This window comes from Dermochelys coriacea, chromosome 16, assembly GCF_009764565.3.
Source record: "Dermochelys coriacea isolate rDerCor1 chromosome 16, rDerCor1.pri.v4, whole genome shotgun sequence".
NCBI classification, from domain to species: domain Eukaryota; kingdom Metazoa; phylum Chordata; order Testudines; family Dermochelyidae; genus Dermochelys; species Dermochelys coriacea.
Genome location: NC_050083.1, coordinates 16,860,639 through 16,873,262, shown reverse-complemented (window position 1 = coordinate 16,873,262; position 12,624 = coordinate 16,860,639). Strand labels below are relative to the sequence as shown.

Sequence of the window (12,624 nt, the reverse complement as noted above, 5' to 3'; positions counted from 1 at the left end):
TTCAAAAGATTATGTTCCTCCAATGTTCACAATCAATCAGACCACCTGCCCTCCCATTCATGCTCACACAACAGCCTTGAAGCAACTACAGCAATTGCCTACATAGAAAAATAACATTAGGAATTTGTTTATTGCATTTTCAGTGATCTTTAATACAATGTCGGAACTAGAAACAGACAGGAGATTCAGCACTGTGTGAGCAGCCAGCTCTGTGCCAACCACCAGGAAGGGTTCCATGGACCACAGTTTGGGAACCTCTGTGAAATAATATAGATTCATAAATTCCAAGGCCACAAGAGACCATTGTGATCTAGTCTGAACTCCTGTATAACACAGGCCATAGGATTTTCCCCAAAATAATACCTAGAGCAGATCTTTTAGAAAAACATTCAATCTTGATTTAAAAATTGTCAGTGATGGAGAATCCACCATGACCCTTGATAAATTGTTCCAATGGTTAATTATTCTTATGTTAAAAATTCCTTATTGCCTGTCTGAATTTGTCTAGTTTCAACTTTCAGGTATTAGATTGTGTTCTATCTTTGTCTGCTAGATTGAAGAACCCATTATTAAATATCTGTTCCCCATGTAGGTATTCATAGACTGTGATCAAGTCACCCTTACCATTCTCTTTGTTAAACTAGATTGAGCTCCTGGAGTCTATCACTATAAGGCAGGTTTTCTAATCCTTTAATCATTCTCATGGCTCTTCTGTACTTGTGGCACCGTAGAGACTAACAAATTTATTTGAGCATAAGCTTTCGTGAGCTACGATGAATCCGATGAAGTGAGCTGTAGCTCACAAAAGCTTATGCTCAAATACATTTGTTAGTCTCTAAGGTGCCAAAAGTACTCCTTTTCTTTTTGCGAATACAGACTAACACGGCTGCTACTCTGAAACCTCCAATTTATCAATATCTTTCTGGAACTGTGGACACTGGAACTGGATATGGTATATTAGCAATGGTTGCACCAGTGCCAAATAAAGAGGTAAAATAACCTCTCTATTCCTACTCAAGATTCCATTTTATGGATCCAACGATCGCATTATCATCTTTGGCCATAATGTTGCACTTAGAGCTCATGTTCAGTGATTATCCACCACAACCCCTAAATCTTTTTCAGAGTCACTGTTTCCCATGACAGAGTTCCCATCCTGTAAGTATGCCCTATAGTCTTTGTTGGGTTGCTCGCACGCACACACACACTTCTGAGGAAATATCAATTTTCACAGGGTGATTCTGCCTACTTGTACGCTTAACAATAGTTTTCACAGGTGCTTGCAAGACCCTGCTTACAAGTCACCAAGTCATGTTGGGATGGGAGGTATTTGTGAAACATCATTACACTAACATATGGTTTTACAGGCCAATGGTATTTCGATGCCACCTGATAATGTTTTTCCAAAATAGTAGCATGTTGCATTGCCACATAAACATCAGGACTCCCAAGTGTGTCTGACCCAAAACACTCTCTAGAGCAGTAACACTACAAAATGGGTCTGTGCTATCTGCCAATTATATTACAGGGGGGCTAGTGCTGTGTCCCTAATGCCACACCCCTCGTGGGTTGAACTCCCAGCTAGTCTTCCCTCTTCTGTGCACCCCATATTCACCCTGCTGTGCTCCCTCTAAAGCGCACCCCCCCAAACACACCAGATGACCCCCTCAAACACATTTTCAGCGCCACTGCAGTCCCCATACCCCAGTGCACCCTAATGGTAGTGCCCCCTATGCTCCAGTACATCCCCACTGCAGTCCCCAAATCATGGTGCACTCCTCATAGCAGCCCCATATCCCCCAGTGAACCCCCATTAACAGTCCACAACAGTGATCCCCATATCCCTCAGTGCACCCCCATAAACAGTCCCCAAACCCCAGTGCACCCCCATAAACAGTCCCCAAACCCCAGTGCACCCCAACAGTGATTCCCACATCCCCCAGTGTACCCCCATTAACAGTCCCCAAACCCCAGCAAACCCCAACAGTGATCCCCATGTCCCCCAGTGCACCCCCATTAGCAATCTCCAAAACCCTGTGCACCCCCAACAGTGATCCCATATCCCCTAGTGCACCCCATTAACAGTCCCCAAACCCCGGTGAACCCCAACAGTGATCCCCACATCCCTCAGTGCACCTCCATAAACAGTCCCCAAACCCCAGTGCACCCCACATCCCCAGTGCACCCCCACTAACAGTCCCCATACCCCGGTGCACCCCAACAGTGATCCCCACATCCCCCAGTGCACCCCCGTTAACAGTCCCCATACCCCGGTGCACCCCAACGGTGATCCCCACATCCCCCAGTGCACCCCCATTAACAGCCCCCATACCCCAGTGCACCCCAACGGTGATCCCCACATCCCCAGTGCACCCCCATTAACAGTCCCCATACCCCGGTGCACCCCAACAGTGATCCCCACATCCCCCAGTGCACCCCCATTAACAGCCCCCATACCCCGGTGCACCCCAACGGTGATCCCCACATCCCCCAGTGCACCCCCATTAACAGCCCCCATACCCCAGTGCACCCCAACGGTGATCCCCACATCCCCCAGTGCACCCCCGTTAACAGTCCCCATACCCCGGTGCACCCCAACGGTGATCCCCACATCCCCCAGTGCACCCCCATTAACAGCCCCCATACCCCGGTGCACCCCAACGGTGATCCCCACATCCCCCAGTGCACCCCCGTTAACAGTCCCCATACCCCGGTGCACCCCAACAGTGATCCCCACATCCCCCAGTGCACCCCCATTAACAGCCCCCATACCCCAGTGCACCCCAACGATGATCCCCACATCCCCAGTGCACCCCCATTAACAGTCCCCATACCCCGGTGCACCCCAACAGTGATCCCCACATCCCCCAGTGCACCCCCATTAACAGCCCCCATACCCCGGTGCACCCCAACGGTGATCCCCACATCCCCCAGTGCACCCCCATTAACAGCCCCCATACCCCGGTGCACCCCAACGGTGATCCCCACATCCCCAGTGCACCCCCATTAACAGTCCCCATACCCCGGTGCACCCCAACAGTGATCCCCACATCCCCCAGTGCACCCCCATTAACAGCCCCCATACCCCGGTGCACCCCAACGGTGATCCCCACATCCCCCAGTGCACCCCCATTAACAGTCCCCATACCCCAGTGCACCCCAACGGTGATCCCCACATCCCCCAGTGCACCCCCGTTAACAGTCCCCATACCCCGGTGCACCCCAACGGTGATCCCCACATCCCCCAGTGCACCCCCATTAACAGCCCCCATACCCCAGTGCACCCCAACGGTGATCCCCACATCCCCCAGTGCACCCCCATTAACAGCCCCATACCCCGGTGCACCCCAACAGTGATCCCCACATCCCCCAGTGCACCCCCATTAACAGCCCCCATACCCCAGTGCACCCCAATGGTGATCCCCACATCCCCCAGTGCACCCCCGTTAACAGTCCCCATACCCCGGTGCACCCCAACAGTGATCCCCACATCCCCCAGTGCACCCCCATTAACAGCCCCCATACCCCAGTGCACCCCAACGATGATCCCCACATCCCCAGTGCACCCCCATTAACAGTCCCCATACCCCGGTGCACCCCAACAGTGATCCCCACATCCCCCAGTGCACCCCCATTAACAGCCCCCATACCCCGGTGCACCCCAACGGTGATCCCCACATCCCCCAGTGCACCCCCATTAACAGCCCCCATACCCCGGTGCACCCCAACGGTGATCCCCACATCCCCAGTGCACCCCCATTAACAGTCCCCATACCCCGGTGCACCCCAACAGTGATCCCCACATCCCCCAGTGCACCCCCATTAACAGCCCCCATACCCCGGTGCACCCCAACAGTGATCCCCACATCCCCCAGTGCACCCCCATTAACAGTCCCCATACCCCAGTGCACCCCAACGGTGATCCCCACATCCCCCAGTGCACCCCCATTAACAGCCCCCATACCCCGGTGCACCCCAACAGTGATCCCCACATCCCCCAGTGCACCCCCATTAACAGTCCCCATACCCCAGTGCACCCCAACGGTGATCCCCACATCCCCCAGTGCACCCCCATTAACAGCCCCCATACCCCGGTGCACCCCAACGGTGATCCCCACATCCCCCAGTGCACCCCAACGGTAGTCCCCCCAATCCCGCCCCCCCAGCAGTGCCCAACCCCCACACCTCCAGTACCATTCCCCAGCGCGCTCTGCAGCCGCGTGTCCCCGTCCCGGGGCCGGGAGGGGCCCGAGGCGGCGCGGTGCGTGTTTCCCGCCGGCGGCCGTTCGCAGCGGCTTCCGGGCGGCGCTGCACGCGCACGTGGGCCGGGCTCCCGGCGCTGCAGCGCGAGCGGGCGGTGGGTGGCGGGGGTCGCGCCCACCCCTGCGCGGGCGGTGGCAGGGCTCTGTGGGTGGGGTTGGCCTGGCAAGCCCTGGCTATGGGGTGGGGGAGAGGGAGAAGTTTAATGGAAGCCTTATCTGGATGGAAACCACAGGGAAGGGATCCCACAGAAAGCATACTGAACCTCCAGAGGCTGGGTATCCAGGTTTTGCTGTCTAGGCGGGTGCAAACCCCGGTGCACCCCAACAGCCACTTGCTGGGTATTTCTGTAAACGCTTCCCTGCAGGCTGAGTGCGAAGCCTAGGCTGTGTCTCTTCTGGGGGTAAACAGAGACGGTCTGCATCCAGGCTTAGCTCACCAGGACCTTTTGTAAGCATGAGCTGGCGTGGCAAACAAATTAACAGATATCTATCCTAGAAGGTATGATTTATGCATCTTGTTGACAGAAATGGATGTTGCTTTCGAAGCGTGATCGTTTGCTGATGACAGAATGGCTAAAATAAAGACCAGAGAGTCAAAAGCTTCAACCAGCATCCCCACCGCTAACCCTGAGAATCTAAAACAACAGCACAGGAAGAACAAGAAAAAAATATTGTGGAAAAACAAAGCCAAGCAGGTGGGAAAGAAAAACCAAAAGGACACCAAAGTTCTGGGGGTGCTGCCCCCAAAAGCTCCTCAGGAGTTCTCCTCTAACTGGAAGACCCTGCAAGAGGTCAGTGACATCCAAGAGTTTAGTACCAGGACCCAGTGGGGTAACCCATCAACAGTTAAGTTCTAGTGCAAATCTGCAAGGGGGATTAAGTGTTTGAGATCCCCACAAGTGTTAGTTCAATGCATCGTCTTTCTTTTGAAGTGCAGACTTAGGTACTGTACATAAAGTCATGACATGTCCAGGGGGTGTTTTGGCTAAGAGGTCACAGCATGTTTTATGCAAATAAAGTTTGCTGTGAACTCGAAACAAGAAATGCTTTGCTGGTTCAGTAGTCAAATTAGGGAATTATCCAGAAGTTGAAATAAGTATCCCTTGGTCCGTAGGAAACTAGTAAATTTCACAACCTCTTTCCTTCTGTCCTGATTTGAGAATTATAATAGTATGGTTATCGGTATTAAAGTATTGTAGGTACGATTGAGGAAAAGGAATGTGTAAGGAGACTTAAAGATTCACTTTGAAATTGACTGAAAACTGCAGTTTTCATTGTACACGAAAAATTTGTCCAGTTCTTAATAGATAGGTGTCCTCATCACTAAAATTGTGGGCATTTATTGGCCCATTTCTCAGTAATCTCAGCAGAGGGATCAATGACTTAATGGACCATGGAGAATGAACTATTCTTTCACCCCTTGAAATCTTGCATTGCTGTTGCCTACATGTGTACCTGTATTGTAGGTATACGTAGAACTTCCAACTCCAGGGTTGGAAATGCACGGAAATTGAGTACTAAATTCCCAAGAGAGAAACTAAATGTGGGGTGGGGTGGGGTGGGAAACTTCAAAGTTTAATGCTATAGTAAATTGTGTGGGGTTTCTTTGGGTCACATTAGCTGCTGAAACAAAAAGCCGCCAGTTTGGATAAGTCCCTTCCTGTATCCCAAACATATTCCAAGAAGCACACAACCAAAAAGGGAAACGTCAAAGGAATTCCAGCCCTAAATGGAGGTGGGAATATGGGAAAATTCAAATCTGTAAACAAGATGGACAGTGATCCTGCCAAAGTTTGTGTTCCTTTGGCTACCCCGAAATCGGAGAGACCTGCACCTGACAAGAATTTGAGTGATGGCAAGGGAAACAGAAAGAAACACAAGAAAAGAAAAAATGACAATATTGAGAAGGAACAAGATGACATAAAACGTAAGAGGAGGAAAGCTGAAGAGCACACGGAGCAGCCACTAGCAGAGTGAGTATTTCAGGCCTAATGTTTATATATGTAGGTGGCTGTAACTATTCTAATTGCAGTTGATTAACATTAGACAGTGATGCAACGCTGTGCTTTTTCTCAAAGGAGTACTCCTTTGTTCCTTATACTACCTCCCCTTAAAATTTCACCTCTTCCCTACTGTACAGGCTGTAAATTACTGCAGCTATCTTCATGGACTCTACATGGTTCCCCTTAGAGCAGAGCTTCTCAAACGGTGGGGCACACACACCATATTGGGGTCCACAACTGCAGCCCAGGCCAACCCCCATGGGGGACAGGGAGGGAACGCCACCCAGCTCTGCTCCTGCCCTGCGCTCAACTGTGGCCTCAGCCCTGTTACCCCTGTCTGCATCCCCCCCTCCCGGAACCAGAGCCCCAGCTCTGGGGCAGGGGCACAGACATTTGGGGGCGGGGGGCATGAGGTAAAAAGTTTGGGGGCCACTGCCTGCAAGGGTGTTAGGACCATTGCTTAATGGCCAGAGGAGGCAGCTATTTGGTAATGCAAGATATTTTGCGTTTTGCCTCAATAGCACTTCCTACTTTAGCCACCCAGGGAATAAGAGACATGGGTTGAAAATGAAACCTGCATCTCATCTATTACAGTATATGATGTTTCTCTTCCCTTCCCACCAGTAGAGACAGATTTCTGTACCATAATCCTGTTTTGGTGACTTTTCATACAAACATCCCAAGCTATTATAAATTAAAAGGTTTAGGGAAAAGAAATCCACAAATCTTGGCCCTGGACACGAATGAAAAAAGAAAACCTGCAGTCTTGAAAGAGCTCCACTGAAATGCTGAAGGAGAGCAAAAGACAGGTGGAAAAGCACCTGGTGGCTAGCAGATTTAGACCTGAGAACTAAGGAATCCCTGGTACCTGAAGGGGCAGAATGGACAGGGGAATAGATTGGGTGTGTGGCTGGACAGAAGTTCAGACACAGATACTTCTAAGCTTATAACGTGTATCCTAAAGAACACAGTATAAGATTACAGTAAAAATAATTCCACACTCTCCAGGCTAGCCATATGGGACAGACTAACCCAAGTCCTCTGATATTTGGGTAAAACTACGTGGTCTACAGCATCTGACTGTTGGACTAGTTGGCACTGATTTAGACTAATTAGTTGAGTCCTTGCTTTTATAAACATCAGGCTTAGCCAAACTTTCAAAGATAAAATGGCCTTTTAGATGGTACATTTTTTTAACAGTGTTACAATGTAATTTTATCTTTGCCTTGCAGGGCTGACATCTGGTTTGATGGTGTAGATCCAGAGGATATTGAAGCAGCAATAGGACCTGAAGCAGCAAAAGTTGCTAGAAGAAATATGGGAATTGAAGAAGGCAAATCACAGCTGTCTATTGAACAGGTGCTGGTTAAAGAAAAGGCTTTTGCGGGGTAGGTTTTATTTCTAACGTAAAGTGCATATACAGTATATAGAGGTGTCAAACATTTTCTCACAATTGTTGCTTCCAAACATAATAGAGTGTAAACTGATGTCTTCCTGAGTCTGCAAACAGACTGAAACTACTCTGAGATGTTAAGTGCCCCATTTGTTTTAACTAGTGGCTAACTTGTACATCTAGAAGTTAAAAGGATATGATCACAGCAAAGGCTTTCTAACTCTGGTATTCTCTTCTAGGTTGACAAAAGCTGTAGCCATGGACTGTGAGATGGTGGGAGTGGGGCCCCAAGGTGAAGACAGCATCCTGGCTCGTGTATCCATTGTGAACCAGTTTGGAAAGTGTATTTATGACAAATATGTCAAGCCTACAGAAAAAGTGACTGATTACAGGACAGCTGTTAGCGGCATACGGCCTAAGGACATAAAGAAAGGTAAAAGATCTTTCCTAGCACCTTCCTTAAGAGAGAGAGAGATCCACTTGAGCATCACAGAAACATCCTTGACTGAGTTAGTGCTAAGCTATTTTGGGGCCTGTTTAGTTCTATTAATAAAAATAAAACAATCGTAATCTCAGCACACCCTAAAATATCTAAATGAAAGGTAACTCTACAATAGATCATGAATTAAAATACATTCTGTGGAGACGCTTTCTTGCAGAGTGATCATTATTGCCCCAGTAGAGTGTAACTTCTGTAACCATTGCCTACAAAAATGCAAGGGTGGTCTTAGGCCAATAAGTAGAAGTCTGTTTCTCAATTGATTGCTACTTCTGTTCATGTGTGTGAGCCTGTTCTGCCATCTTCAAGTCTGTAGTTATGAGCAAGCTGGGGATTACTGTGTACAAGAATTCTGCATTCTCCAGTACCTTGAGTCCCAAAGAAGTGACTACCACATAAAATACTTCACTTCCTAATGCTGTCTCACAACTTGTGCTTTGTTTTGTCTCTTACTGAAAATGTGTTGAATTTTTAGGAGCGGAGTTTAAAAATGTTCAGAAGGAGGTGGCTGACATCTTGAGAGGAAGGATTTTAGTTGGGCATGCTGTCCACAATGACTTAAAGGTACGTAGTTAGATATTTATTGCTTTGAAGCCATTGTCTTCAGTGACTGACTTGTCACTCCAGAATGTTAGCTGAAGCATTAGGTTAAAACACCCTCACTCTCTGGAACCATAGATTCAGATTGTAGCTGGGTCCATTCAGTCTTTGTCATTCCAGAGTAGGTTAAAGTACAGCATTATTCAGCTATACAATGACTGAGTCTTTCAGATGAAACCTTAGGATCTTCTGTTTTTATCTGCTCTTTAGGGACATTAAAGCTCTCATGGCACATTTTATATAGTTTTAACATTGCCTTCTAGTCTAGGAATCAGCAAGTTGATCAAGTTATTTGCATATTCAGGGAAGGCCAAAGCACAGTCTATGAAGTTTTACAGTGAGGCCCGTGGCATCGGTTAATACAGAGACACACAGCCACTTGCATCAGATTGGATTATTCTGTGCTGGGACATACAAGCTCCACAGGCAGCACCTCCTGAAGATGGCTCCCATCTGAGCCACATTATGCAAATTGGTTGGGGCTCTCATTCTTGGATACTAGTTATGCGACCCCCGAGCATGCTCTAATAAATTTGTTAGTCTCTAAGGTGCCACAAGTACTCCTTTTATTCTTGGATACTGAGGATGTCCAAACACCGGCAATCTTACTTGTTCAGGTTGTGAACTGTCCTTTGAATCAATGGGAGTGGTGCACTCAGCCTTATAAAGTATCCTGCTACTGCATTCTTTACAGTGGAAATATTTTTCTTTCAGATCCTGTTTCTTGATCATCCTAAAAAGAAAATTCGGGACACACAAAGATACAAACCTTTCAGAAAGGAAGTCAAAGTAAGAAACTTGCAGAAAATAGTATCTTGATTCACTAACATTTAGTGCTAGTGCAAGGCAACAAGATCTAGAGCAGGGGACCCCTCAGGGGGTCACGAGGTTATTACATCGGGAGTTGCAAGATGTCAGCCTCCACCCCAAACCCTGCTTTGCCTCCAGTATTTATATTGGTGTTAAATATATTAATAAGTTTTTAATTTATAAGGGAGGTTTCGCACTCAGGGGCTTGCTATGTGAAAGAGGTCACCAGTACAAAAGTTTGAGAACTACTAATCTAGAGGAGTAATTCCCCACTGCACATTCAATCTCCAGTCCTGGTTCTGCCACTGACTCTTTGAATGAGCTTAGGCAAGCCCTTTCACCTCTCTGCTTGAATTGTCTTTATGTAAAATGAGGGTATCTGACGCACTGCCATTTATGAAGATTAGCTAGTTTAATGTATTTCGACATAGGCTTGGAAGGATTAGATTTTTCAGTAAATAGCGGTAAACTTCGATTTCACTGTACAGACAAACTGAAGAAACATTTCCATCAATAATTGAAATGTACAGATAAGCAAAGGAAGAAAAATGCTCTTTAAGAACTTTAGAGTTTGATTTAAGGATATTTACTTTGTATATTTTGACATGTGATGTTGACAATTTGTGTGTTAATAGTTATAAAGCTTTAACTTTTTTGAATCTCAACATTTACGGTTATTAAATAATTGTCTGATCTGCCATAATTTCCTGCAACTGTGAAAATTTAAATTTATACAAATTTTTAAAAATCTTAAACATTGATTTTTATTGTTAAATTTTTTTTTTAATTGACTTCTGCTAAGCCTATTATACAGTGTTTGGAATATCAAAAGTACTAAGGAACTTACTACCAATCAAGATTACCATGCACAGCAAATTCAGTGGCTTTCCCATTTCCTGAAACCCAAAACAGGGAAGTGGGTCTTTCTATCATCTTTCTGGGCAGTCAAATAGGATAATATTGATCTATATATAGAAAATGGTGGGTTCTTCTATTTTGTGATATTGTTAATAGGAGCAGCTTCATAATATAAAAGTCACATTTCTTCCTGGAAATATCTGTCAAGCAAGATCCAAAGGTTTACCTTTGAAGTGACAGGTCATATTAAATTTTAAAACAAGACACCTAATTTTTTCCTTTCTCCCTATTGCTAAAAGCTTTAAAAAGCCATGGTTGATGAGGCTATAGTCATATGAGCTGCTGTAAGTGATATCACTGTGTATGTCATTCTTACAATGCTGAAGGGATTTACAAAAGTGGAGTTTTGAATAGATCCCTCAGTGATCTGACAAATGGCATCTGTCTCACCAATTCATTTGTAGAAATTTAGACACATTGTGGTTTAATGGGTATCCTTAAACTAAAACCTTCCATCCTAACTTTTTTTTTTTTTTTTTTAAATTACTGCAGGATTTAGCTTGAGTAATTGTGTCCTTCATGGAATGGAGGAGATGATATTCAATTTAGTTGTTGGCAGAACCACCATGTGATTCTCTTGTTTTTGCCTCTAGAGTGGACGTCCATCTCTGAAACTGCTTTGTGAGAAACTGCTGAATGTGAAAGTGCAGACATCGGAGCACTGTTCAGTATGTAAACCTGTGGGGGAAATGTATTTATGGGTGGATCAACGATGCCTTGGGCTTTAGGCTCTGGAATCCTAGTAGAAGTATAACCTCATAGTCATCTCTGTACCCAAGAGATTTGGTAATCTTTACTCAGCATATCAATGTGCAATACCAGTCTGAGGAAAGCTTGTATCGTCCTTACCTGCTTCATACCAATAGCGTTTATCACCTATTTTCATGAACACTAACCATAAGGAAATTGCCCATCACCTACATTAAGCGTTTTCTTACATGAATTATTTCAGTATCAAGAGAAACATCAGGTGAAATTAAAAAGGTTTTACTTTTATTTGGGGAGTAAAATGGATGAGAGGATGTGACTAACATTAACAATGATCCTACAGCAACTTCTGCTTTCTTTCTTTAACCTGCTGCTTGTTTCATTGTTTTCCAGATTCAGGATGCGCAGGCAGCTATGAGACTATACACACTAGTGAAAAAGCAGTGGGAAGCAGCTATCAAAGCCAAACCTAAACTATAGACAAATAAATTCTAAAACATCAACGATTCAATCCTGTCATTTTCTGCTATGCAGCATTTACGAGATTCAAATGGTGACTACAGGTTTCAGAGTAGCAGCCGTGTTAGTCTGTATTCGCAAAAAGAAAAGGAGTACTTGTGGCACCTTAGAGACTAACAAATTTATTAGAGCATAAGCTTTCGTGAGCTACAGCTCACTTCATCGGATGCATTTGGTGGAAAAAACAGAGGAGAGATTTATATACACACACACACAGAGAACATGAAACAATGGGTTTATCATACACACTGTAAGGAGAGTGATCACTTAAGATAAGCCATCACCAACAGCAGGGGGGGGAAAGGAGGAAAACCTTCCATGGTGACAAGCAGGTAGGCTAATTCCAGCAGTTAACAAGAATATCAGAGGAACAGTGGGGGGTGGGGTGGGGGGGAGAAATACCATGGGGAAATAGTTTTACTTTGTGTAATGACTCATCCATTCCCAGTCTCTATTCAAGCCTAAGTTAATTGTATCCAGTTTGCAAATTAATTCCAATTCAGCAGTCTCTCGTTGGAGTCTGTTTTTGAAGCTTTTTTGTTGAAGTATAGCCACTCTTAGGTCTGTGATCGAGTGACCAGAGAGATTGAAGAGATTGATACAATTAACTTAGGCTTGAATAGAGACTGGGAATGGATGAGTCATTACACAAAGTAAAACTATTCTCCCCCCCACCCCACCCCCCACTGTTCCTCTGATATTCTTGTTAACTGCTGGAATTAGCCTACCTGCTTGTCACCATGGAAGGTTTTCCTCCTTTCCCCCCCCTGCTGTGGGTGATGGCTTATCTTAAGTGATCACTCTCCTTACAGTGTGTATGATAAACCCATTGTTTCATGTTCTCTGTGTGTGTGTATATAAATCTCTCCTCTGTTTTTTCCACCAAATGCATCCGATGAAGTGAGCTGTAGC

At 45.8% G+C, this 12,624-nt stretch overlaps 2 protein-coding genes across 3 annotated transcripts in view; one reads left to right on the top strand and one right to left on the bottom strand.

Annotated features, from left to right (window-relative positions):
* The window catches only part of ADAMTS13 (ADAM metallopeptidase with thrombospondin type 1 motif 13), a 32,937-nt gene extending 28,686 nt beyond the window's left edge, over positions 1–4,251 (bottom strand). Inside the window, exon 1 of the mRNA XM_038374743.1 lies at positions 4,195–4,251. The gene's annotated coding sequence lies outside the window, so the exon portion shown is untranslated. The remainder of the gene's footprint in view (positions 1–4,194) is intronic.
* A 12-nt stretch (positions 4,252–4,263) lies between these two features.
* On the top strand, positions 4,264–11,674 carry REXO4 (REX4 homolog, 3'-5' exonuclease). 2 transcript variants are annotated; one of them, XM_038374732.2, is made up of 9 exons: positions 4,264–4,357; positions 4,788–5,053; positions 5,883–6,235; positions 7,498–7,653; positions 7,898–8,091; positions 8,633–8,721; positions 9,472–9,546; positions 11,079–11,153; positions 11,587–11,674. In XM_038374732.2, exons 2-9 carry the CDS (start codon positions 4,832–4,834, stop codon positions 11,671–11,673), a joined length of 1,251 nt encoding a protein of 416 aa, XP_038230660.1. In that variant the 5' UTR covers positions 4,264–4,357; positions 4,788–4,831; the 3' UTR covers position 11,674. The 2 variants fall into 2 exon arrangements, with proteins under 2 accessions (XP_038230660.1, XP_038230659.1); XM_038374731.2 differs by lacking the exon at positions 4,264–4,357 and adding an exon at positions 4,442–4,710.
* Positions 11,675–12,624: the final 950 nt, after the last annotated feature.